At 39.5% G+C, this 27,991-nt stretch overlaps 1 protein-coding gene across 12 annotated transcripts in view; it reads left to right on the top strand.

Moving 5' to 3' along the window:
• The window catches only part of Atp8a2 (ATPase phospholipid transporting 8A2), a 641,036-nt gene that overhangs the window by 391,482 nt on the left and 221,563 nt on the right, over nt 1-27,991 (top strand). For all 12 annotated transcript variants that reach the window (XR_015446599.1, XR_015446600.1, XR_015446601.1 and 9 more), the window contains 2 exons: nt 2,478-2,661; nt 6,945-7,055. Coding sequence is in view for 9 of the 12 variants with exons in the window: in XM_087199399.1 (XP_087055525.1) it covers nt 2,478-2,661; nt 6,945-7,055 (295 nt within the window). In the remaining 3 variants the exon portion in view is untranslated. The remainder of the gene's footprint in view (nt 1-2,477; nt 2,662-6,944; nt 7,056-27,991) is intronic.

Here is a 27,991-nt window from a genome sequence, read left to right on the forward strand (position 1 = left end):
AATAATTACAGCCATTTTCCAATGGTGTACTGTGGTGGGCCTGTTGAACAGTACACAGCTTCTCAGAGTAGCACACTACCTCTCTCATTGCCTGTTCCACATTGACTTTCATAAAGTATTTGTTTCTTATCATCACAACCGCAAGAACTCAGTTTCATGAAGATATGTCATGAAAAGAAATGTAGCATGATCTAATGTTGAAATTTTCAGCTACTTTCAGCTAGTATTTTGTACTATTACCCAAGAGATACCTCTGTTTCCCTTAATATTTTAAATTTCCTCCTGCTGCAGCACCATCCCCAAAATACTACACACACACACACACACACACACACACACACACACACACACACAGTGGGAACTCTGGGTCAGATGCCATGAATTTCTCAGCTGTCCATTTTTTTCTTCAACAAAGATTCTTCAGGTAACTCTATGCTAGGTGGAGTGGAGGATGACTTCTGTTTCATCTTGGTAGTTAATATGATGATTTCACATGGATACATCAAGACTATCTCATGAGGTAGGGGCTTCTCATTTCCCTCATTCCATCAAGGAAAAGCCAGGGACTCAGGATCTCTACCCCGCTTGCCTGGTTAGATGGGGCACAGGAAAAATCACACTCAGGTATTTTATTCTGATTCCTGGGTTGTTTTCTGCCCAACATATTTGATCCTTAATTCTATTGAGTTAAAAATGGGAATGGGAATTATGCAGCATCTCTGCCAAAAGGATCAACTGTTGGCTCCAAGTGACAGTTGCACAAACTCAGGGAATAGATACAGCTTCGTATTCCTTCTGTTAAAATGGCTCATGTGATGAGTGGCTGGGATAAATAGTAGGGCTTCCCAGGACTTTATTTTAGCCTACATAAAAAGTCAGTCTGAGATCCACTGTTTTCCTTACATCTATTTTTAATTTCTGAAACATGCCTTTTAAATAGTTTTTGAAGAAACGGGGGATATTTAGTTAGCAGAAACTGAACTTTAAGAGGAAGAATATGACAGGTGTCTTTATATTTAATCTTCCAATTATACAAAAGAGGGTTTATACTTATCCTGGTCTAGCCCAAAGAGTAGAATTGGTACTTTTAAGTATGCTCATCTACTCCAGGGGTCACTGAATTCCTGCTATTACCAACCCTTGTGAAATTGATAAAGGGGATGGTGGATTGTACAACATCCTTTCTCAAGCCCTTTTAGATTGTTTTTCTAATTTTTATATATTTGTCACTGAGTAGAGCAAAAACTGTGTACTGCATTTAGCCTACTGTCTCACCAAACACATTTGTTTCCATATTAGTAAAATGAAATGTAGGGTAGCACTGAAATTTTCTTTTGGGAATGGGTATCTTTGTGAGTGGAGGCCATATGAACAGTCAGACTTCTTACTGGACAAGTTGTACATTCTAGTTTACAAGTACAATCTATATTCAAGTGCACCAGTATACCTCTGGGAAACTGGAAAAAGGTTCTGTTCTCTCTCTCTCTCTCTCTCTCTGAGTTTATTTGTAAATTTCCCAAATCAAATATCAGTATACCAATTCAGAATTTAAAATAAATGTCCTGAGACACTAGGTTTTTTTTGTTTTCCTTGGTACTAGGGATTGAACTCAGGACCTTGTGATTTCAAGGCAGGCGGTGGAACCACTGAGCTAAATCCCCAACCCCTGCGCTAGTATTTTTCCCGCTGTTGAATAGTCTGGATTAAACACTTCATCATAATTAGCATTGATGCTCTTTAGATGCACAGATTAGGCCTTATAGGACTTTGTCTCAAGCTGCTGGAGGAATCACGAAAATCACACTGCCTCCTTCAGTCACTGGGGGACACAGCCCCTCTGGATATGGGCTACTATTCTCTTCCCCTTTGGGGCTTTGCTTCTGCATGGTCCAGCTATGCTAGACATGCACCTGGGTCTTTTGGTCCTAAATCCTTCTGCCCTCGTTGCCCTTCGAACACATCTCTACTTCTTGGTGGAGATGGACGAGTCTTCTTTCCTCTTTCTCTGGCCCTATTGCTGCCCTTTCTCAAGCCTCACCAATTTTTTTTTCTTCTGTAAAAGCAGAATTGATACAAAATTATTTGCCAGCCCTAGGTTGTATATGATGTACAGACAAGGACAGATGGGGTCCGTGCTAACATTCTATTTATTGGGAAGACATTTCTGAAGACCCCTGTAACTCTCTTAACCAGCTTTATGGTTGTGCAGAGCACACGCACCCTGAAGGGTTTGCTTGCAAGGAAATGGCAAATGGGCTGTGTTTTAGGTTTTGAGTTGTGTATTTCATCTGTGAAGTTGGCAAACACTTGAAAGCCACAGCTACTGTTTTCTAAAAACTTCTTTGCACATGAGCATAAAACAAATGTATTGGATTTGGAGATTATCCAACAACTGCCCTTTTTACAGCTGAATGTAGGTCACAGCTGTTTCTTCTAGAAAGATGCACATCATCGTCGTTTGTTTTCTTCTCTCACAGAGTGTCTCCTCTGCAGAAGTCTGAGATAGTGGACGTAGTGAAGAAGCGGGTGAAGGCTATCACTCTCGCTATTGGGGATGGTGCCAATGACGTCGGGATGATCCAGACAGCCCACGTGGGAGTAGGGATCAGTGGCAATGAAGGCATGCAAGCCACCAACAACTCAGATTATGCCATTGCACAGGTCAGTTGTTTGAGTGACCAGCTGTCTGGTCTTGTGTCAGCTATGGTAGCCAGGCATGAAGGCCTGGTGCTTAACCTACAGACCAGCCCCAAGGACTTTGCCACCCTGTCGAGGTTGCTATCTAGATGAAGCTACTGGTGCATTTAGATTTCTGTTTTGATCTTCTGGAGTCCAGAGGCCCCATGCTGCCAGTGTAGTTTCCTCTGGCCAACCATGAGGCTACTCCATTTCTCTGTCATCTAGACACTGTGCTTTTGCTGGCAGGGAGGTCCTTGGTCCTATGAATATTTCCTGTCAGCCTCCACTCCTTATTCTGCTGCACCAGCTGCTCATACATGTTTCTTGCTGAAGAATAGCTGTGCTAATAGCAGTCATTCTCTACCATCACCTCCTGGGGCCTCCCCCCTTCCTGAAGGTGCTGGCATACACTGGCCAGGTGTTTACGTCAGGGAAAAGCAGTGATTTACAGCCCTGCTCAACAGGTGTGACTGAGGCACTGCCCAAGCCTGCTGCTGCGAGGTGACTTGCTGAGCACATGAGCCAGGGTAGGGCCATCATGACCTCCTGGTCAGTAGTAAACAAACCCCTGCTGTCAAGCCAAGTTTATTCCATTCCTACATGAACTGAGTTGTGTGCAGAGGCTCCTGGTACACTTTGTGGTTATTGCACAGGTGACTTGAGGATGAAAGACTTGCCCATTCCTTATTGACAGCTCAGAGGTGAAGGACAAAAGCCAGACTCCTGACCCCTAAGGTGTACATCTAGATAACCCAAGCTGCTGAATCATCCAGATCCTCTAGATTCCTATCTCCTATCTTCAGATTAAAGTGTGTTGTGACTCAGTACCTGGACGTTCACTGGTTAGCAAGAGCTCCCACCTATTTCTGTGTTTAAGATGTAAAGAATGTTTTAATCTTAATCACATGAACACAAGGAATAGAGGTTTTGTCCCTCATTAGGCTGAAATCAGGGTCTGCATCTAGAAATCAAACTGGGATGGTCCTGTGTGGGCTCACTGCTCCTCCTTCCCAAAGGAGAGCTCTGTGTTAGATTACCTCTCAAGTTCCCTCCTACTCCATGTTCTGCACACAGGGAGGAATTTTTAAAATCCACATGGCTCTGAAAAGTGCACAACACCAATCTTATTCCTTTGTTGTTTTCAAATATATCTTAAGGAGAGTTCTTGAAATAGATAAGAAAAAGGATTCTGATTTTATAGTTGGGAAAGCCAAGGTTCCTTTGTATCAGGTAACCTGCCTCAGGTCTGAGCACAGCCAAGGTCAGAGAAAGGCAGACCCTGGGCTGCTCTACACACCTGCCAGGTTACTTCCCTGGGTCAGCTGCTCAGAGCCCTGTGGGACTTGTGCTTCCTGCATGCTGTCAGCAACTGTGCATGTTATACATCCCAGCATTATTAAATACTTGAGTTATAACATCATATGGCTGGAAGGGATCTTAAGAGGTTTCCTAGGAGTTCCAGGCAAATATTTGTCTGTTGTTTTTTTCTTTCAAATGTCCAGGGAAGAGAGATTCCATGACTCGCTTTATTGAAACTGCATATTAATAGGTCATGGGATCTTCAGCAATTATGCTCCTCAAATTGAAAGTATCATAGAAGGATAGACCATGAATTATGCTCCTCAAATTGAAAGTATCAGAGTTATAAAGGCTATTCTTGCCCCACTGGGTAATAGTCAACTGTGCTAAAGGAATGGATGGTGCTACATATGTCTGTGGGCCCTTGTTTCTCCTGTCCCTGGTCATATTTGTGATTAGGAGAGGATACTGTTATTTCAGGGCTGAGTTTGTGCCAATCTTACCACTTCTTCACCCACAACTATGCTGCTTGTACCTTAATTACTATACCAGAAGTGCCACAATTGGATGAATCCCTTTACCTCATCCAAATGATAAATATCTCTGGTTGAAGTTAACATTGTGTGCTTTATCTGTTCATTTATATGTGGGGAAGTACATTTTTATTGGGTTTTTGAGGAAGTATCCTGTAAAATGACATATGGAAATCAAAAAGTATTTAGCTCTGAGATTTGCCCTAGGAAAGCTGTGAAGTAGACAGAGCTCTGGTTCTGTTTCTCTCCTGCCTGCCGCATGCTTTTCTGCACAGGGGCCATCGAGACTGACGACCACATCTGTGTAGTTGCCTGTCCCTGGGGGGCCTTGGCTGCCATGGGTGTAATGCGGTGCCTGTGGCTTCAGCTTCCTGTTCTCCTCCAGAGAGAATCATTCCTGCCCCCTGCCTTCGTAATGTCTTTTGAATGACCTCATGAAGACAGGATTTTGATTTAGGATATATATTTTTTTTTCCTGAAAACAAATCGTCATAACACTCAGGTTGAGACCTTCAGGATGACTCAAGCAGATGTTCTGGTGCCCATTGAAATTTAACACCAGGGGGTCCATGTCAAATGCAAACTTCTTTTTTTATCTGTTTAGCTAGTTGTTTTATGATTTCCCCATTCCCCTTTGGAATCCTTAATGAGCCTTTATGAGGAGTTTTATTTTTCCATATGCACCTACTTCTGCCACTTTGAAGTTGTACCTTCAATTCTAAAGTGCATGAATGAGCAGCTCTGCCCTCCCTGTCTTCTGCAAGAGCTCATTGAAATGTGACTTTACCTAGGATGTAGTTTCCTTTAGTTCTAATGGGAATTAGTGTGTCGTTTCCTCTTGAAATTTTTTTTTAAGTATTTTATTTTCACTCAGGGTCTTTCTTTTCTACAGATAGTTAAATTGAATTTCAAAAGTTATTTAATATTAGTAAGAAATTCACAATAGCAAAGGAATTTCTAATCTTCTGAGAAGTTCTCAAATAGGCCTGATTGTCTCTTGTGGTAGCTTCAGGGGTTACAGTTTGTAGATTGCCCAGAGGCAGGGATGCTATGACCCTGAATGGAAGAATTAAGATTTTCACTCAAGGCAACTGGGTCTGGAGAAGGCCCTCTAGCTGCAACACAACATGGAGAGCAGATAACATCATGATGAGAGCTCATGTGTTTCGGGAAGACGGAGAGAGCAGGGTGGAGCCGGGCCCCTCTTATAGTAAGTAACTAGGGTCCCGTGAGAATAAGCTCCTTCTGAAGACAGTTCCCTTAATGACCCTGTCACCTCCCAGTAGGTTCACCTCATAAAGTCCCCACGCTGGGACTGAACCTCTAACACAGGGAGCCTTGCAAGACAAACTGTGCAGCCACCGCAGCAGCCAGGAGGAATGTCAACCCAGGGTGAGGCAGTTTGAATGTATTGAAGTTATGAATTCAGACAAAATTTCTCCTCACACTGTATTCTCCAGATCTCTAAAACCAAAGGTGGAAGGAAGAACCTCACTTCCCTCTCTCCACCTCGAGGTTCACACTTTTTAGGCCTCCTGAGAGGAGGACACAGAAAGAGGCCAGCCAGGATATGGGGAGGCTGAAGAGATATGCATCAAAGGCCCCGTGCCCCACAGAGGATTTATGGCTTTTATTGGCATATTGCCAGCTCCTATGTCAGCCTATAGGGTCCATTATGTCCCTCTCCACATATGGCCAGTTAGCTGCCCCAGTAGCATAGTACTCTGGCAAGGGGTCCTTATTGGAGGCAAAAAGGGATACCAGTCAGAGGCCCCCAAAAAGGAGAATAAAATGGATGTAGAGGTGGAGGCAGTTTGTGTGTGTTCTATCTACATGCCTGTGTGTACCTGTGTGTATGAACATGTGTGTGTGTGTGTGTGTGTGTGTGTTGGTGTCTATGTCTGTGTGTGTGCCCGTGAGTGTGTTTGTGTGCCCCTGTACCCATATGCCTGTGTGTGTTGCTGTATGTAACTGTTTTTAACGTCCAGGCTGACAAGGAGAACAGTTTATATGTACACTTGTGTATCTTTTTTTAAAATGCACTATTATATGAGTGTCCCTGTGTCTTGCTCCAATTGTCACCATAAAAATCTGTGACTGGAGTGCAGATAGGCATATGATTCCCACTAGACTTTTCTTCTAATTCAAGTCATATTTTTAATAATTAAGACCCTGAAAAGCATTAACTTTAATAGAATCCCATGAGTGTTGCCATGAGAAGCCCAGCAGCATCTTGGGGAAAGTAAGAATTAGGGTGGACATAAGAGATTTTAGTTGTTCTCCTGTGGCCTGAAAACTCCCCTCACAGGGAATGGTTTTCTCATGTGCCTTGCAGAATCTGTTTCCTCTAGGTAGAGGAAACCATGTTTTCTGCTCATAAGGGCATTTTGTGACATTTCTGAAGAGCAGGCTCTGAACTGTGTTTTCTTTCAGTTTTCCTACTTGGAGAAGTTGCTGTTGGTTCACGGAGCCTGGAGCTACAACCGGGTGACCAAGTGCATATTGTACTGTTTCTACAAGAATGTGGTTCTCTACATCATTGAGGTAAGGAAGAGGAAATCTAAGAGCATCTTTAAGTAGAGTTGTCTCAAGGGAGGGTCACAGATGATAGTGTATAGGGCTATTAGAATCCCTGTTCCTACATGCCATCCCAACTTTCACAGTGGGTTTTTTTTTGTACCAGGAAATCAAACTCGGGAACTTGCACTTGCGAGGCAGGCGGCAGAACCACTGAGCTAAATCCCCAGCTTTCACAGTGTTTTGTGCTCTTGTAGTTATTGGCTTTGGAAATTTTCTTAATAATCTGGTTTTCCTCACCATCAGCAGATTACAGATAGTCTAGACTGCTTATTGAGACATTCTGCATGGAGCTACCACGCCTTTCACTTTCCAGAGCACTCCTCAGGGGCCCTTCTTAGTCATTTACACCTACTATCTTGCCTTTTTATTTTTTTTAACTTCAAGTGGGCTGAGTCTGACGAGTATAATTTTAGTTTGTCTGAAAAATTCTATTTGGAATGAGTCCCCAAAGGTGCCATTAAGTGTCCAAATTAAGTTTTTGATTATAGCTGAGCAATAATTGTTAAATGGTCTTCAATAAATGGCTTTTTCAAACATTCTTTTTAAAGTTAAAAAAATGCAAAAAGACTCCACTACTCTGCGCCTAATTTTCAATTTCATATTTCTAGAAGATATTAATTTGGAAACTAAGAAAATAAAACCCTTGACTAAACCCATGTGGTAAGAGCACAGACTCAGACAGTGCTATTATTGCACAATTACTTCCCTGGCATCAGCACACACTTCCAATAAAATTTAAAAAATACGAAGGTATTACTTGCATACTATTTTAATGTATTTGATCTACAATATCAGAGACTGTTATAAGTTGATTTGCTTATTTGCAAAAAAAAGTACTAAAGGTAACCTTATAATTAGTTACTTAAGTGAAAATAAATGAAATACATTACTCATTTCTCTTAAATTGTTTTCTCATAAGTCAAGGAAAGGCCTTTTACAATAGCCAGTATGTTCTCATCTTAAATATTCCCTGATACACGTAATACCAGTCACTTAAAAAATACGTTCTAGCTGGGTATGGTGGCACACACTCGAGATCCTAGCATTCTGGGAGGCTCAGGCAGAACAATCACAAGTTTGAGTCTAACTCAGGCAATTCAGCAACTTAGCAAGACTCTGTCTCAAAATTTAAAAAATAAAAAAAAGAGCTGAGCATGTAGATCAATGTGAAGACTTTGGGTTAAATCTCCCATAGCACCCAAAAATATTTTGGTGGGGGGATTAAAACACACATACTTCATGGCCTTAGGTCTAATTATGAGTTGTCTCATTATTATATGATTTGAATTACCAATGAAAACTGTAGGTAAAACCTGTAAGCCTATGACATTATTCACTGTACTTACTTGGTATTCTAACCTATAAGATGGGTTTCTCTACAGGGATGCACGGATGTATGGATGTGTTCCCATTGCTACACAGAACGTGCACTGGACGTTTCCTCCACTCTTGTCTTTCCCTCATGTATTATCTGTCCTGATCTTTTTCTCTGCAGTCACTGAGACATTAAGCAAATGTTTTAAGATAAATGTCATCAAATTGCACATTCTGCGATTCAAAAAGTGTCTTTCAGCCAGGGATTTAGCTCAGCGGTTCCGCTGCCTCCCTCACAAGCGCAAGGTTCCAAGTTCAATCCCAGGTACCAAAACAACAACAACAACAACAACAAAAATCCCCAAAAAGTGTCTTTCTGAAGCCATTCGCAGTTCATATGTATAGCCCTAGCTCATGATATTTCACTGTACAGTCTCCCACCATCTGTTTACCCACTTTCTGCATTGATAACCACTCATTTCATCTCCAATTTCACCCAAAAGGAGTCTTGTGGGATAACAGCTTTATGTCTACACAGATCATAGACATTCTACCAAACTGATGTTGAACTAATGAAACCATTTTTATCGCAGTGCCTTGAATGTAACATGTGCTCCATTTATGTACTTTTATCTGTGCAACAGATTCTTTGTTGCTGATGGATTTTATCTAATGCTTGTTGAATGCGTCTCATAAAACTTATTCAGGCCAAAGTAGCCATTAGTTCAAGTGATTTAAAAATGAATAAAACAAAATAAAATCTGCGTTTTCATGGCGGGCCGGTTAATAGGTAAAAGCGAAATTCTATACAGTCCTTGTCTCCATCTTGTATGCTGCTGTCTTAATTTAGAGTTTTTTACTTTTTACAAAACCACTAGTTGTACTTTCTCAGCCATCTCTAATGCAGCCAAAATACAATTTCTGAAACATAGTCAGTTCTAGGAACCAACACAGTGTCTCGAAGAGAGATGCTCAGGACATTGGCAGTGAATAAGTCATGAGTGCATGTCTGTTTTCCACCTGTGCCCAGGAGCCCTGCATTCTCACAAAATCCCCATCTCCCTCTCACACATCTGCTCCTCTACAGTGTGGGACCTAATTGTCAGCAGCTTCATTTCCCACTGCATCCCACCTCTTTGTTTTTCATATGTTTTATTGATGTATAGTTAACGTACACCAAGATGCACCTCTTTAAATTATATAATTCTATGAGTTAAAACTGAAATTTATCAAGAGAAACAAATTGGCAATATTGTATCTGCCTCCCATAGGCAACGATGATAAGATGTCAAAAAGAGTTCCAGAGATGGACAGGATGATGGTTGCTCAGTGCTGTAAATGTACCGGAAGTGTAGTGCAAATGTGTGTCCTTAGAACTGTACACAGAAAATGGTTAAGATGGTGCTTTATGTTCTATCTATTAAAGTATATGCATTAAAATCTAGAAAGAAAGAGAGGGAAAGAAAGAAAAAGTGAAGGAAGGAAGGAAGGAAAGGCAAAGAGTATCACAAGCACTTTGCTGCCTTATCACCTTGAAGGAGAAAACATGTAAAAGCAGAATATATGTTTTGGGTAGCTTATTGGAGGTTTGAAAATCAAATTTTAAATGGAGTTTAGTTTTGTATTAAGCCAATTAAATGGTAAGTTTCATGGCTGTGGTCAGGTGGATCATATTTCCCAAAAGGTGAAATCTCATGGGGGCTTGAAGATGCAGAACTTCAGAGCCTGGCCACGCAGATAGGATTCCTGAAGCCATTTAGGTGAGTGCGCCCCTTGCATGTCTGCATTAGACAATGGGAATGGGAATAAAATTAGCAAAAGCAAGGGATCTGGCCAGACAGGATATATGAGTGGCCAGTGAATGGGATCTAAATAACTTAGTAGGAGTCCTATTGCCATTTCAAGCTGGGATTGATTCCCTTTTTCATTTTGGAATAGGCAAGTTACATGGTAAAAGTGATTTCAGAAAATTAAATATGTAGGACAGAGAGTAAGTAGAGAACTTAAATGTAATTTTGCGATTTTAAGCCTGGGGCATAAATCATGACCCATGATCATTGTGTAACTATCTGACCTTGTAATTTATAGGCAGAACGCAAGGTCTGATTTCTCTGAACTCTTTGATTTTGACAATGGGAAGACTTTTCCTTAAATGCAAAATTGGGGATGAAGAGGGTAGGTAAGGATTTCTATAAATTCCTGAAGTCCTGATGTGAACTCTTTGTTCAAAAGAAAAGGTTGACAATGAATTCTTTAAAGTTTCTACATTAGTCAGTAAACTTGGAGTTAGTTATTCAGTATTTCCTCAACAGAATACAGCTTGAAAGCACAGTAGCAGAAGCAGTAGCATTTTAAGCATTGCCTAGTTTTGCATTCATCCAGGGACTTTAAGAACCCTAGGAAAATGTCATTTTTAGTGGTAGTATAGCTTAAATAGAAAACTTGAATTTAATATATATTTTGGAAAAATCCTGATATGGATCTCTTGTAAACTTTGGTATAACATAAACATGTTATGCCAAATTGTGTTTGAAGTAGAGATGAGACTTTGAAATTATCATGGTGATTATTACTCGGTGATTTGTACATAGAGAATAAACACATTATACAAATACTTATGTGAAAATACAGAAATAATATGCTACTTGGAGTGTCTTCTTACTTTTGGCAACCTGTATAATAAATTTTAGTATTTTCTTAACATCATTATAGTATTTTCTTATGTTATGGCATCTAGGCCAGGAAAAGGGAAGCATAATTTGCAAGGAGGTCTGGGAATATTATCACTGAATGGAAAATAAGGATTTTAAGTCCGTAGCAATTTTGGGACCCAGCATAACCCAAGCAACAAAACTTAGTAGACAGCTATTGAAAATTTGTCAACATCTGACACATTCAAAACAAGCAAAAAACTTCTCTATGATACTGCAGGATGTGAAAAAGGGCTTACCAACATTTTGTTTCTTGTACATTCAAATTTTAAAAGTATGATTAATTATAGTTTATATATAAATTACCACCATAATCCAAAATATTCTCACCAGATGAGTTCTTGGAATTTTTTTATTTTTGAAAACATAGTCAATATTCCCTTTAGCTGTTTTTATACCTTTGTAAAGTCATTGATTTTGGAGTGGATTTTGCTTTAAATGTTAAAATCCATAGATAATTGATGTTCAAAACCATGATAAAAAAATTCATGTAGTGACCCCCCCTTAAATATAATGTATGACTTAAATATATCTTCTCAAAATATGTTTCACTCTTGATTTGTGAGAGATTTTATTATAGTAACAAACAAAATTCCTAAGCTGAGCTTTCCTCCTATATCTGGTGTCTGATTTGGAAGAGGTGGCTTTATGTTTCCAATATGATTTGAAGGGCTAGACTGGCATGGGAACTTAATGTTCGTATGTTAATATGCAAAAGACAGGTTAAAAAGGCCTTTTGGCAAGTGCGGTGGCCTCATCAAGTGTGCAAAGCATTCATTCTCTGTGAAAAGCTTTGATCAGATATTGGCCACCTGGTCTATTGCAGGTGCAGGGAGTAGTAAGACTGGGGATAAGGGGACAAGCTCTGAAAAACTCCTTATCTAAGGGAGTGGGAAGGGGTGAATATAGTATAAGGGGCCCAGTATTTGTGCACATGGAGAACTCTCCGTGCATAGGTTGGATCCAACCCCATCCCAATGGCATCTCTACTTATGGAATCCATGATTCCCTGGGTGCTTTCTAGTTTGTGCTGATAAGAGTTAAGCAATAATTACAATTTTTAAATGTTGGGGAACCTATTTAGAGACACTTGCCACTGGGCAATTGGGAAATTAACTTGAAATAGAAACATGCAGAATTCTACTTTTCTTGCCTTATTCTCAGGTCAGGCTCTGTTGGGCCATGGGTACAAGTTGAACAGGATCCTTCCTCTTTTAATAAAGTGGAAATGCCGATAAGAAGTCCCACAGTTACAATCCAGCATCGTGGCTGCTGCTTGGCAGCTTGCAATAGGGCTTGTAGAAGTGGCACTTTACAGTGGGGGTAGGTTAGGGCCTCCACGTCCCAGGATGAAGTGAGTTAAGATGTGAAGGATGAGTAGGAACTGCTCAGGTGAAAGGGCCAGAAGGAGAGGGTCAGGTCAGTGTGCCAAAGAGAGGCCAGCACCTGTCTTTCCCATTCCACACTGTTTATTCCAGCTCTGTGATAAATGTCAGAAGTTAGCGGAGCCCTCAGTAAATAACAGGGAAGGGGTTTTATATTTCAGTCGGAAGATGGCTGCAGAACTAGTTAGACATGTGCTTAGGAATGTTCTCAGAGGCCAGTTGCTTGCTGCTAGTGGATAGCACTGGCAGTTTATTAGGCAAAGGTGGAGGGGAGCAGGAGGAGATGGTTATAAAGCCAGCGAAACACTAGCAGTCTGGAGGGATTCCCCTGCAAGATTCACAGTCACTTTGAACTTTATAAAAATAGACTCTTAGGCCTTTTACGTGTGATAATGTATGCTCTTTTTTTAATAGTGTTTTTACAGCTGCCTTACTGAAAAGGTTCATTATAAAAACTCAATATTTAAAAAAAACCATGTATTAGGCATTGATTGTTTAAAAATTGAGTCTTGTGAAACTCCATAAAATGTTTAAGTGTCCTTGGAATAAAAAAGTACAATTCCAAAAAAACTAAGTCAATATAAAAGACCTATAGGACTACAGGAACTATGATGTGGGCTAGCACTATGCATTTACCTCTGGGCTGCCCACAACCTAGTTACTGTGGCAGAAATGAAATAAAACCCTAGCATGGGGGCCTAGCTCACTTCATCTCCTGCGTTAACACTACCATATTCCAACTTGCTTCCCTTCCTGTTGTATGCCTAGATCACACTCATATAGCTTAGGACTGATTACTTGTAAGGGTTAATTTTATTTTCTGAACTGTCTCTGACTTCGCTAAGAATAGGGACCATTTCTTTACTACTTTATTCCTATGGGACTAGATACACAAGGTTTTATAAACAGAATACTCTATTGACTACATTACAGTTGAAGCAAACTTCTGAGAATCTTTAGGGGGATATCTTTTTTGTTTTTGTTATTTTCACTTTTTAACTTTAAAAACACAACTTTGGTAGCATATTACTTGCTTTTCCTTTAGGAAGTGACTTTCTAATTTAACCACGCCTCCAAGTATTAGAAGATGAATTTATATTACATGTTATCTCACCACACCTTTGAGAGAATAAAGAATAATTTTGATTACATACTTAAAACATATTCTTGCCTTCATCTAAATTTTATTTCAGCTGAAACTTTTTTTTTTTGGTACCAGGGATCAAACTCGGGACCTTGCGCTTGCAAGGTAGTTGGCGGAACCACTGAGCTAAATCCCCAGCCCTTGGCTGAAACTCTTAATGGATATTCATTCTTGTGATTCTACCAGAAATGTTTTTTTCCTGGTGATTTTTGATATTTGGTTTGTTTGTGTTATTCTTCTGCATCTCTTTATAACCTTCATCTGCCAGTACTGCCCAAAACTTTTGACATCAGATGTCCTCCAACTTTTAAAATTAATTTTGTGACAATATCTTATCTGAGCACAAATTCACTTTTCATGACTGTCAATCCATTTTTATCTCCATGTGCCCAAATAACACCTTTCTGAGCAAATGGGTTTCAGTGGCACTTACTTAACATTCTTACTTCTAATATTAGAAGGTCCACGATCAAGAATGGGGATTCATTTTCAGGTTATAGGAAAAGCCCATGTGACAACGGGAAAAACACCTTCTGTAGCAGACAAAGATTATGGAAAGGGGGCTAAAAGGATTCATATTGTATCATTTCCATGGTGGAAAGTGATTGTGTTGGCTTGACAATCATGCATTTGTTAGCAGAGGTGCAAGATGCCTTCTCTTCTGCTCCTTTTCTCTAAACTGGTAGAAATGAGCTGTAGATTTTAGCCCACAGTTTAGAAACATCCTTATGGATACAAGTAAAATGGAATTATTCATGTTAATGCAATTTGTTTTTCTTGTACTTAAAAGAGTTTGTTGACTTTTACCTCTAGGTCAGGTAGATTGTATTTATACTTACCACATTTGTACTCATCTCTCTCTAGTAAGCGTCTGTGCTTTTAGGTGGTAAATAATCTCCCCTGCCTTCTGATGACTCACTTGAGCAGCTCGATTGGTTTTCCAGCAGATGTTCTAGGCATTTAGAAAGCTCTCCACTTTTCAAGTACAGGGTCCTGGCAGACCAAGCGAACTCTTTAGAAAAGGTGCAAGAACAGGAGTGATGTGTATCTTGCCTGGTTTTTCAAACCTAGGTGTGGCAAAGTAGATTCACCCTATTAGATACTACTTGTACCTCCAGCATACCAATAAAATATTGATTGAAATATTGGCCTCTATAGTCTAGAGATTATAGGGTGAAGTTTTATTATTCATCCTTTAAGCTGCATTCTGTTCTGGTAATCTTTTTGTCAGTCCCTTACCAACTTCAAAGTTGTTTTTTTTTGTAACCTAAGTTTTTACCTGCTTGGTGGCCTCACCTGAGTGGGTTACTTTACTCTTTCCAAGGTCTTTATTACTATAGTAACCACCGTCTTAGTTGATTTCCTCATTGCTGAGACAAAATACCCAACACCCAAAGTTAAAGGAGGAAAGGTTTATGTAGCTCCCAGTTTGTAGAGGTTTCATTTCATGGTCAGCTGGCTCCAAGGCAGGTGGCATGGCAGAGAAGAAACAGTTCACAGAAGGCAGAAGGTAGCAAGCACAAGTCACAAAATGGCAATGAGCAGCTTCTTTCTGTCCTTTTATATTTTATCCAGCTATTGCCCTCTCTCAAACCAGTCCGTGGATTAATTTAGTAATCATACACCCTTAATCCCAGCATCACACATTAGATCCAGCCACCTCTGAAAAAGTCCAACCTATGATGGCATGAGGCTTTGGGGGAACTTCTAGACACAAGCCATAACAACTACTTTCTTTTTTATAAGGTATAATTTACATGCAATAACATTAACCTTTGGAGCATACAGTTCTCGGAGTCTTGCCAAATGCATGCAGTAGTGTTGCTGTCACCACACTCAGGTGCAGAACTGTGTGTCATCTCTCCAGAAATCCCCCAGTCCCCACTGCCACACACAGCCCCTGGGAATGACAGGCCTATGTTTTAACCCTGTAATTCTGCCTTTCTCAGAGTGTCATGTGAATGGAATTATATCACATATGGTGTTCCAATTCTGATATAATAGGCTTGAGATTCATTGATGCTGTTGTGTCAATAGTTCGTCCTTTTTGAAAAATTGCAGAGTAGTCTTCCATTTCATGAATGTACCACCATTCATGTATTTATTCACCTGTTGAAGGATATTTGGGCTATTTCCCACTTTTTGCAATTATGAATAACTCCTTTATTACACACTCATGGTTAGGTTTTAGTATAAAGATAGTTTCTTTTCACTTGATAAATATTAATAGTGAGTACATATCCATTTTATTTCCTTATTGTGCATTGTTTCCCATGATCTTATTTGCTGTTGGTATTTGTTGAAGTATCTCTTCACATCTGTTATATTATTGCATATTTTGGACAATATATTCATTCACTCATTACAAGTCCAGAATTTCCCTTAAGGTGAGTAGTCTGCTTAATGTGTGAATAACTAATAGATTCTCCCAGTTAGCCTCCAAATTTTCCTTTCTAATTGCACTCCTACCCGCACCCTACTCTCTTGTGGTTATAAAGGAACTTTCAGAAACAACTAGGTCACCTTGGAAAGCAGGAGTTAAAGAAGATCTGTCTCTCTGTGTCCCATCTGGTCCCCATCTTACTCACTCAGGTCCCAGGAGGGAAAAGTCAAGCACAAACTTTTTGGTAAGGGCATTTGGTTCCATGTCACTATTGGCCAGGATTCTCTGCCTTTCTGCCATGGGTCTTCCAGGATTAATGGGATCTGGAAGCTCAACTCTCTGGGATCCTGTGAACCAGGGACTAGAAAATTATCGCTTTAAGGAATATCATATTTTAAGGAAGGGCCTGAGAAAAGTTTGACTAATACACCTGGACAGCGATTGTCAGAGCAGTGAGTTGCCTGGTGCCCAACTCCTGCCCACCCTTCCTAGGGAAAAGAAACACCAGGAGCCCTTGCCATGGCTTGGCCTCTGCTAAAATGCTCTTCCCTTGATGGTCCCACTGGTGACACCTGGACCGGACTGTAGCATGGTCAAGTAAGGTTTCTACCAATTCCTATGGCTTTTGCACCATCATTAATGTAAATAATTGTGAGTCAAATCATCATAAATCAGGGACTGTACAGATTTAAGGTATCCTTGAGTTCTGTCAGCCACACCTCCTTTCAGTATTCACTTATATTTCACCATTCTGGAGCATTACATGATAAGAATAAGCAACAAAGAGGTTTATCCCAGCCAACAGTGTTCATTAATTTGAAGATGGAAAATAAATGTTTCTAGACCTTTATTGCTGTTCTGGTTGCTAGGTAGGCTTTAAGTCTATAAAGCTACCTTTTATTTTGAGAGAGAGAGTCTTGCAAGAGAAATCTGCCTCCAACAAAAGCTGGCTTGTTTGCAGAAATGAAGCACAAATTATTTTATATGTTAATTGATATACCAGAGTCAACTTGCTCAAATTTATAACTTTTAGAGCATTATCTAGACCTCCATCTGTGCCTATGATTAAAGCTAATAAATTCAATTTTAAGAAGCAGAAAGTAAAATAAATTAGCTATCACTTTTGAGCTACAAAAGCTGCAAACCTGAAACCTCAAGTAACCAGTGCAGTCATATCAGGTATTGATTATGATCTGAATATATTTGCTGTACAATTCGAGTATTAAAGCTTTAGATTTTGGCATCCCAGATAATAAAGGAAACAATATAATGCTGTCTATTCCTTTTTGGCAGCAGTTTTTGTCAGCTGTATGCAAACAATACATTAGTGTTTAGCCACAGAAACCGAGGACACATCCTGCAGGCAGCTCCTGCTTTGGATGTGTCTCATCGAGCCTTGGCAGGTACTTCTCTGTTAGCTGCCTGTTTCTCAAGACCCAGGCCAGGTTCCTTGGCCTCCCTAGAATCTGTTCTAACCTCTTGCTCTCAACCTCTGCTTCTGTGAACTTCTTAAAATCAGCAGGTTAGAATGCACCAATTCATTGAAGCATTTCCAAAGTATTTCTTAATCCATCGAACTAGATCATAAACTCCTTTAAAAGCGAGAAATGTACCTTTGATTTCATTAATTTGCTTCAAATCAGTGAGGAAAATGGCAATCAGTAAATAATAGGTACTTAGTCTCTATTAATTTATCCAACTGCTTGCTGGTTTCTGGCAGTCCTTGGAGGAATTTGTCACATCTTTTATTATTAGGTCTTTGCTGTTCTATGTTGGGGCCTGTTAGGAAAGGCACAGCACTTCTTAGAAAACCATTTCAGTGTGAAAGCCATCAGTTCAATCACCAGTACAATAAAGAAAGCAGGGAGGAAGAAAGGAAAGAAAGAAAGAAAGCCTTTATTATTAAAATCAGATTAGTTGAATGAATTCTTAAAACTAAAATTAAAAATTAAAATTATATTTAAATTCAAGTGTGTTTGCCTACAGACAACGTTGAGTTAGAAAATAAGGCTTGTATATTAAAGAGTATGACATTTAGTGTGAATTTAAATGTATGAAAACTATACTATGAAAGCTATCACTGTAAAAGTTGTATGAATAAATAGAAGACCTATCCCATTCTTAGGTAGCAAGAAATCTATACACATACACACACACACACACATATACAAATTTGTGTACATGTGTATGCATTCATTTATATCAGTAGAAGTGTCAAAAGGATTAAACAGTGAAAGTCATAAGAATATAGATACAAGAAAATAGCTCAGAAATCCTAAAAATCAAAATGTTAAGAGGAATTTGACATATACCAGGTGTTAGATACAGTCCAGAGCTGTAGTACTAAAAACACCATGGAACTGGTACATGGACAGATCAGTGGAACTGAATAGAGAATCGAAACACAGACCCAAATACAACTAGATCTGTGGTTATGATAAAGATCTCATTTAAAATGAGAGCATAAAAGGTTTTACATAAATAGCTGTGGTAAAATAGAGGGTCATTTGGAGAAAATACAAGATTAGATTTATGATTCCCCACTTCCCTCTTTTTACAAAAATTAATTCCAAATGGATTTGAGGTTGGGGTGGTGTCTTTTGGGAGAGGCATCTGCTTGTTTTTTGCTTGTTTCTTTAAACCCCATGTTGTCAAAGGGCCATGGGTAATGCATTCACATGGTTTAAAACCTGAAAATACCATAAGGAGTTCTATGTAATAATGTCTGGTCCTGTCTCTGGCTGTGTCCACACCATGCCCTCTAGTAAAATGTACCTGATTTGAAGGTACAGGCTGGTGTGAGCTTTCCTTGTCATGCCTTCCTCTCTTATACTGAGGGTTGTATGCCACACACCTGTAATACATGTGACGTGTGTGATGTAGCAACACATCCCAGCAGTCTTTCCTGATCTGAGCTAGTGGACCTCCTCATTCTTTTTCCAGTTGCAGAGTGTTCAGTGAGTGGTGTGTTTATCCAGAGCCTTACTGATGTGCACTTAACTTTTTCCCAGTGTTACCTTTTTCCTATCACAAACTATGCTGCAGTATTGAACTGGCTGAAGTAGGACTTTCAGGTCAAACGATTACATGAATAGTTTTGATGAATAATGCCCATTTCCCCTCAATTCTTAGGAGTTCTTTATATTTTGGGGAGATGACCCATAGTCTGTGACATGAGTGGCGAGCATTTTGGGTTACCTTATTATTTTTACTGTTACAATGAAAGGTTGGAATCCTGAACTGTTATTGTAGTTTGGGTTCCCTGGGAGGGAGGTTGAGATGTTTACTGAGGGATGTTTACTGAGGGGATCCCTGGAGCTCCCTTGATGGGAGAGAAGGAACATGAAGAACCCGTGACTCAGGCAGATAAACCCTTGAGCAAACAGGTGTCCTGGGAGGACCCGAGTGCCTACTTCTGCTGCAGTGCAGCTGTAAGCTGCTTCCTTAGGAGGGGCGAGAAGCCCAGAGGAGGTGGTCTGATTCAGGAGAAGTGATTTCTGAAGACATGTGAAAATAACCAGGAAACAAAGAAGCAGGAAGAAGGTGTATGAGTCTGGAACTTTGCAGATAGCTCTGGATGGCTGGGAAGTTAGGTATAAGAGAAGTATCAACAAATTAGTGGGGACAAAACTTGTGTTAGGCCCTGGATATGGCACTGTAGAGTAAGAGTCGTGCCATTTTAAGCAGAGTGGCCATGATACAGTGCTGATATGCATTTCTGAAAGACATTCTGTGGTGCCTCATCTTGGTAGCTTGCGACAGTGGCGGGTTATATTTTCCAACAATGACTATACCAGTTTATAAGTCTTGAGTGCTCCGTGCAAAATGGCTTTGATCCACTGGGGTGGGGGTCCTGTATCCTATCCCATGGGGTCTGGGTGGGCCTTAGAATCAGCTTCAAGCATGGCCCTAAGCAGGACTTTAGGTAAGAATGGAGTTTTCTTCTATTCTAGTTCTCATTCTTGAGAGATTAGATGATCAAAGCATGTTAGGGCAAGGATCTTTGTTAGTACCCATTTAGCCATCGGAAGTTCATATTTCTCATTAATTTTGAGTTTTAAGAGGATGGTGGTTGAAATACTCGTGTTCCTATACAATTCCTTAACCTTCACAGATGAGTATTGCAGTGAATCATAGACAACAATCCCTAAATGCAAAGACCTCCATGCCCATGTTTATACATTTAGTCAATTTCCTCTCCATATCCACTCAGTGACAGGTGAATTTCTTTAGGATGACAGATTGTCAGCACATTGACAGATTGTTTTAGATATATATTTTTAGGAGGAATGAATGATTTTTAAGTGAACTCTTCTGAGAAATATAAAGGGGAGAATTGTTATTATATGTGTCAAATTTACAGAATTTTTTTCTTTTGGGGGATGGTCAATTTAAATAGTAATTACGAACATGTATCTTACAAAATTAAAAAAATTCAGAGTTTGCTGGAAAACATTCTAATCTCTATTAGAATAGAGCTGCTATTAGACAGTAAATTTATCTCAACTCTACTTGACACATGAGAGAAGAAACTTAACTTAAAAGAATCTCTTTTTTTTGGTCTTTCAATGCCCTTAATTAGTTAATCAGTCTTTTTCTGATCAAAACTTGGAAGATGGAGAAGACATTTCTTTATGTGTGAGATTTCAAAGTAAAATCTGTGGTCCACAGGACAATATTTTCATTATTATACAATAAACATAATTACTCTAAAACTGTGATTACTATCCTGGCTTCCTAAGAATACTTTATTAGGATTAGGGACTAAGTTGTGTGACTGTGACCTAGTTTCTATAAATAGTGGGAATCATTCAGTATCAAGGCTGTGTATGTTGTCTTCTATCTCTGAACTTTTGAGACCTTCTCTTTGGTATAGGATTTGCAAGGACTAGAGGTTGAATGGGAGAATAGTACACATGTTAAATTCCTTTTTTAAAAAATACCTCTTTTTATTTATTAGTACAGGTTTGTAGTACACAGTGTTTATATTCCTGGTGTGGAACGCCCAAGCTAGTTCCCTGGAGGATGAAACTGGGCGAGGACCTAACTGGGAAGAGCTATTTCCAGACCCAAGAGACCAGGTGTGTCTACCTAAGGGACTGCTTAAATCTTCAGCATTGGCCCAGAGATATTTGTTTCTTCTAGCTTGTCCGAAGTGGTCATTGTGTTACACGGCAGCATTACCTGCTGGAACTCTTCACTTGATTCCTTTTAAAGATTTTTAGTTTTATATAGAGATGAAAGCAATTTTAATTTTTCTCTGGAAAAAAATAATAACTGCCAGGTCCATCTTCTTGCAACAGAAGGGCCCCTGATCCTTGGCAGACTTGTTCCAGATAGACTCACAAATACCTCTGGCACCATGGGCCTAGGAGGACTCAGAGTGCCTGCACAGGCACAGGCCCTTCAAGATACCTGTACTCCTATTACTTGTCCCAGCCAGGCTGCTGGGCACCTGGCTGTCAAACAGAAGACAGTTGCCTCCTGCTCAAAGGGAGGAGGCTCCCGGGCTTTATTACCATACTTGTGGCAGGAAAAAGAGACTTGGAATGATCATTTTAAAGTAAAACTATTACAGCATAGTTGCAGATACAAACGCCATTCACAGCTTTGCTTTTCACGCTAAAACTGCACCCCATGACTGGGCCACTCTAAGGTTGTACTTAAAAATATGATTATTGAGCAATTTTTAATGACCAAGAAAAACTCAGCTGTGCAAATACATGTGCATATAAAAAGACTAGAAAGACAAAAATAATATATTAGCATACATACTTATATTTGGGTAGCAAGTTTATGGATAATATTTCCTGCATCTTTCATAGAGTTTTTAAAAAATGTTCTGCAATACTATCATATTTCCCTGAAAATAAAACTAGGTCTTGTATTAATTTTGCTCCAGAAGGTGTAATAGGGCTTATTTTCAGGGATGGTCTTACTTTTTCATGTACAACAATCTACATTTATTCATGTACAAAAATCTACATTTCCTCAAATACAGTCATGTCATCTTCTGGAACATCGTCATAACTCCCCAAATCCTGGATTCTAGCTTAATTTCGTGCAACTCCATCTCCTGTAGAAGCATTGGCTCCAATCTCATGTCTAGCAATAGAGATCTCCTTAAATGAACACTTCTTGTCCACGTAGCCTGCTCATAATGCATCATTACAACACACAGCATATTGCATTATGAAGATTCATATTAGATAAATCCATGTTTTCAAGTGTACACATTATTTGTGCATTGTGTGTATACTCTGATTGGACATTAGGCAATATGTCTCAAGTTCTTCTCTTTGCATAGGTGTTTACCCCTCCTCCAAAAGCACCCACTTTGGTATTTACAAATGATTATAATCTATATCATCGTTTATTTTAAGTATTAATGCCAATAAAATTTATATTTCATCATATATTTAAATTATTTTATAACTCAATATATCCGTCCCATGTTGCAGCAGATGTACTAAATGCATCTATCTGGCTGATGATCTTAACTGGAGCTTATTTTTGGGACAAGGCTTATACTACAAGCATCCTGAAAAATTATGCTACAGCTTATTTTCTGGCTAGGTCTTATTTTGGGGGAAATATGGTACATTAATTTTTATAATCAGAAAAATACATTTGTATATAAATAATTCATGTATATTTGTAAACAAGTGGTATAAAGAAGGGGGTTAGAAGAAAACCATGAGAAGTTATAGCTGGCATGCCTACTAAAAATAAAATGATTACCCTAAGAACCCATAGAAATAAAATGGCCCATTGCTCCAAAAAATAGTATATTAGGAGAAAGAGTATCACTTAAAGTATTAAAACCTTCAAGAATATTAATATTTTCCTTACAGGTAGTTCTTCCTCTATAATAAATACTGTAGTTTTCCAAAATGATAACCCAATCACAGCGTTTCATGAATTATCTCTTCACTAGTCTCTCATGGTATCAGGTAGTTTATACCTTTACATAAATTAGGTTTTTTTTGGGGGGTGGGCGGTATCGGGAATCGAACTCGGGTCCTTGCACTTGCGAAGCAGGCGGCAGAACCACTGAGCTAAATCCCCAGCCCTAAATTAGGTTTTAAGGATACCAAAATAATAAAAGCCATGATACAGGGTAAACAAAACAACTCTGTTGTAAAATCTGTTTGAATCATTCATTTTATTTGACTTTTTTGTGTTTAAGACACATTGTTCATCAAATACAGACATTGTGCACTTCCCACTCTAGTCTACTATATTTTGTTGCTGTTTTGTTTTGTTTTGTTCTTCTATATTATTTCCTTCTTGGTTTAAAAAATGTGTTTGACTGGGCTGGGGATGCAGCTCAGTGGTAGAGTGCTTCCCTAGCATGGCCAAAAAAAAGTGACTATCATAATTTATAAGCTTACACTTAAGTGATAATTGGACATAAGTGACATCGATGTTTAAGAAAAAGTTTAATCCCAATTAAGCTTTGTGTTAATCAAGTGAACATGAAGGAAGTTGCTTCTTCTGCCTCCATTTAAATCAGGCCCATGTGCACATTTTATTAGGAATTTGATTGATAGGATGTCTTTTTTCTATAGGCAGTATTCAGTTCTATGCCTATTTTTTATTATATCTTTAGGTTTGGGGGCACCCAAGCTAGTATGTTTAATGTCAGGACTGTATAGGTAGAGTCTCCAACGGCTGTTTCAACACAAGGTTATTACTGATAATGGCACATTTTTCATGTGTTAAGATTTTGTTAAACATCCCACACTAAATTAATTACTATGTCATTATAATCAAAAGGAAGAAATGGAATAGAATTAGGACACTGATTCAGTTTAAAGGGTGAATAGTTGTTCACAGGAAGGCTTCCTGGGTTAATCTGACCTATTTTGAGATATGTGAGTCTTAGATGCCTAGAGAATTTACTCATGTTGGATCAGCATCAAATAGAAATTAATTCCTTTTTGTATTTGGCATTTAATTTTATTTGCAGAATTCTGTTCACACCCATGCCGTTTTTCCTGTTTAATTTTGTGGAGGTCATGACTTTCTCAGCACACGTTTCTTTCACTTTGAGTTATCTTCTGTTACTAATGGCCACCATGTGTTACATCATGATCCTAAGCCCTTGTTTGGTGGTCACTGCCATTGTTCCCATTTTACTTGAGGACACCACGCTGGTTTCATTTGCATTGTAGGAAAGGCAGCGATTCTACTGCAGAGACACTTACAAAGTGATCAGTGATTCAAGTAACTGAAAATCCCCTAGAGAAGCATCTGTTACTTGTAGAAAATGTCCCCTGGATAAGAATTTTCTCTACTTTCTTTGTAACTCAGGGAGGGGCGCGGGAACATTGTGGTGTTGTGTATACATTTGGTGACTTGGAGCATACAACGTGCGATAATGCACCTGGATTTAAGGCTTTGGGCCAACTGGTCTATTGAAGCTAAAGATTGATCTTTTTATAGATTAAAAAAAATAATAATTGGGTGTATCATCCATCATCAATGTGGAAAGACTACTTAAACAGATTTAAATGCTTAGTAAGAAATGATATCAAATTGCTGTGCATTGAAATAGGTCTCAAGGGGAGGAAGAGGTGTTATCGTGATGGATCTTTAGAGAGAAGGAGCTGGAAGACAGGACTTTCACAGTGCAAAGGACATAAGCTTTAGATCTAAGTTCTAGTTGCATCTTTCTGCACTTCGGGATCTAAGTATAACGTGGATCACAGTTAACCACCCCCAACCCCACCCCCCCACCCCCGGTGATTGTGGCAGTTAAAGGATGTAGGGGAGGCAAAGCTCAACCTTCCTGTCCTTAAGGTCCCAGCTGAGCCTGAGAAAGAAATTGACAGACGACAGATCAACAAGAGGAAAGCATACACGTGTATTTCATACAAATTTACACAGCACAAAACCCTCATATGGCATGAAGACCCAATGAAACCCTTTGTATCAGTTGCTTGATATGGGTTTGGACAAAGAACAGTGAGTTGTGACATGTGACAGTGCAAAGGGGCTTGGATTGGGGAGTTAATTAGATAGAGAAGTGAGTAGGAAGATCAGGGGTGGTTGGTGGTTTAACAAGGATGGTTTTTGCAGATTTAGCTTGGGATCTACTTTGCATTCTTAGTGATAAGAATATTACTTTCCCAGCAGGAGGATCACAAGTTTGAGCCCTGCCTGGTCAACTTAGCAAGATCCTGTCTCAAACAAAAACAAAAGGGGGGAGGGCGTCATGGGGATATGTCTCAGTGCAAAAGCCCTGGGTGCAATCCCCAGTACAAAAAAAAAAAAAAAAAAAACCCAAACAAACAGAGAATGTTAGGGTATGGAGGATACCTTTCACATGAGATTTTCATCTGCTTTTGGGAAACAGAAGGTCAGGATGATCGTCTTACGCTTGCTGTTTTTTTAAGCGTCTTTCACTCAAAATAATATACTGGAACATAGTTTTAGTTCCTCCAGTGGCATTAATGTATGAGCTCCTACCAGACTAAATGCCTACATATATGCCCTCCCAAAGCACAGTCATTGTGACTGGGATCTCACAGAAGCCTGTCACTTGAAAATAATGTCACGTAAATCTGCCTCTTTGGAGGGCAGATGTGGGCTGAAGAGGGAGTCCCCTCAATTTTGTATCTCTGTGTGTGTTTAAGGATACCTCTGGAAACAGGCATTTCAGGTGCTTTAACCGATGGCAAGTGAAGCCAGTTCAAGGCAAGGAGATGTTGTTAAGCACCAAATTACAACTTTTCTCTTTTAACCTAGGAGAGAAAATCGGTGAAATCAATTACATTTCCTAAAGAAAGATAGAGGGTGAAACGTTTTATGATAACTCAATATCTTCTCTAATAGTCATGACATTAGTAGCTAACTAACATTTATTGGGCTTTTGTATGTACTGTCCATTGTTTAAAATGCTTCACACATATGAACTTAGGTAATACTCACCAATTCCTAAGGCCCTGATTGACAGTCACTGCCATAATGTTCCCATTTTACATGAGGGAGCCAAGATACTCATGGGTTAAGAAACTTGCCCACAGTCAAATGGGGCCAGGCAACATTTTACATCAAACATTCCAGACTGACAAATGCATGGATTGCATCTAAAATGAATATCCTTGAGAACAGTGGGAGCAAGTGCAAGGAATCTAGGAAGAGTAACAAACATGGTTACAAACACAGATACATGGTTATAAATCTCAAATTGGTGAACAGTTCCATCCTAAAATGTCACACCAATCATTACTATGCAGTATCTTCAATCAGGCCTACATGTCTAATGAAAGACTCTTTGCAGTGAGTTTTCAAGAATTTTGCACATGGTTTAACCTGCACAAGTTGTTTTGACTTCAGAGGAGTTGTCTGCAAGGTTCCTGATCACCTGGAGGCACACTATGAATGAATGTTTGCCTAAAAATCTGTCCCCAGTGAGATTTGCTGCACTGAGAACTGAATCTCACCAGGAGCACATATGTGTCAATGCTAAGAAGCCATACTGCAGTGATCACAGCTGTCCTGAGCTTTCCCACCTCCAAACTCTGCTTCTGCCTGCCTCTCCAGCAAGATTAGTGCTTGGGAATTTTAACCTTCCTAAAACTCCCAGTAAGCAATAGTAGGAGAAGGTCTCAGCAGCCAAAAGGCACTAGTGATCCTAAGATCTTTCTTAAAAACATTCAATTGTCCAACTCTGTATCAATTCTGGGCTGAAATAGCAAAAAACCTCTTTCAGGATCAAGAATGACTGAGATCTTGACCTTCAGATAAACCACACTTTCAAGTTGGGCATGGTGATAACGCACATGATGTCCCAGCTACTTGGAAGACAGAGGCAGGAGGATCATAAGTTGAAGGCCAGCCCCAACCCGACCTCAAAATAAATTTTCTTTTTTGGTATTGGGGATCGAACTCGGGACCTTGTACATGCAAGGCAGGCACCAGAACCACTGAGCTAAATCCCTGGCCCCTTAAAATAAAAAATTTTTACAAGGTGGGTGGCTAGGGATGTAGCTGACTGCTGGAGCACTTTCCTGGTATGCTTGAGGCCCTGGGTTCAATCCTCAGTACAAGGCAGATGTGATACAGGGAGAAGCAAACAAACAAACAGAAAAACCATGCTCCCATTCAGTCACAGTACCTGAAATTTGAGCCCTAATCTTGTTCAAGTTTCTGACATCTGTTTGTAGACCGCTGGGCTATTGTCTAAATAACATACATCCAAGTTACAACCAGGAAAGAAATCTGCCTTGTGGAAAGCAGATATGCTCCTCAGAGTTTATGCCTGTCTGAGTATTCCACCCTCTGAGCCACAATTACTTTTATAGGTTCTTATGGAATTTGGGCTCCCTCTTCTGGGATGGCTGTGGAGCCAGAGCATCTCTTTGTAAAGCTTTGTCCATGTCTAGTAGACTGCCTAGGCATGCTCACTCGGAATGGGTTCCTGTTCCTGTCCTGACAGAATCAAAAATCCCCTTGTTTCTCAGCTTCAAGCCAAGTTCTGTAAGGCTCCAGTATTGCCCCATTGCCAAACACTTAACTCATTGAGAAACTCATACAGGTAAACTTTAGCCAGTGCTACTTTTACAGTCTACCTCCCACTCCCCTGTCTGTGGGTGGTACCCTTCTGAAGGTGGCAAGAAGTTGCAGGTTGGTCAGAGAATTGCTTCTAGGTACTCATCCTTCCCTTTGCCAAAGAGCTTGTCTTTGCTATTTGAAAGTAATGAAGTGGTTGAATGTAAATGAATTTTACTTGACTCTAAATATTAAAAATGTGATCTAGTTTGTAATCTACATTAATTAGAGATTCATTATAGGAATAACAGAACATTAAACATTTTTCCTTGTGAACATTTCTTGTTATTGTTAAATGTAAGCATACGTCATCTTAGAACTTGTCTTTACAAATATATGATGTGACTAATTACAGTGAAACAAGTGATTATGATTCAGTGATTAAGAGACAGTTTCTGTGGTGG

The sequence above is a fragment of the Heterocephalus glaber genome, unplaced genomic scaffold (genome assembly GCF_053883595.1).
Source record: "Heterocephalus glaber isolate CG9 unplaced genomic scaffold, H.glaber_assembly_v1.0 deba00001719, whole genome shotgun sequence".
Taxonomy (NCBI): Eukaryota; Metazoa; Chordata; class Mammalia; order Rodentia; family Bathyergidae; genus Heterocephalus; species Heterocephalus glaber.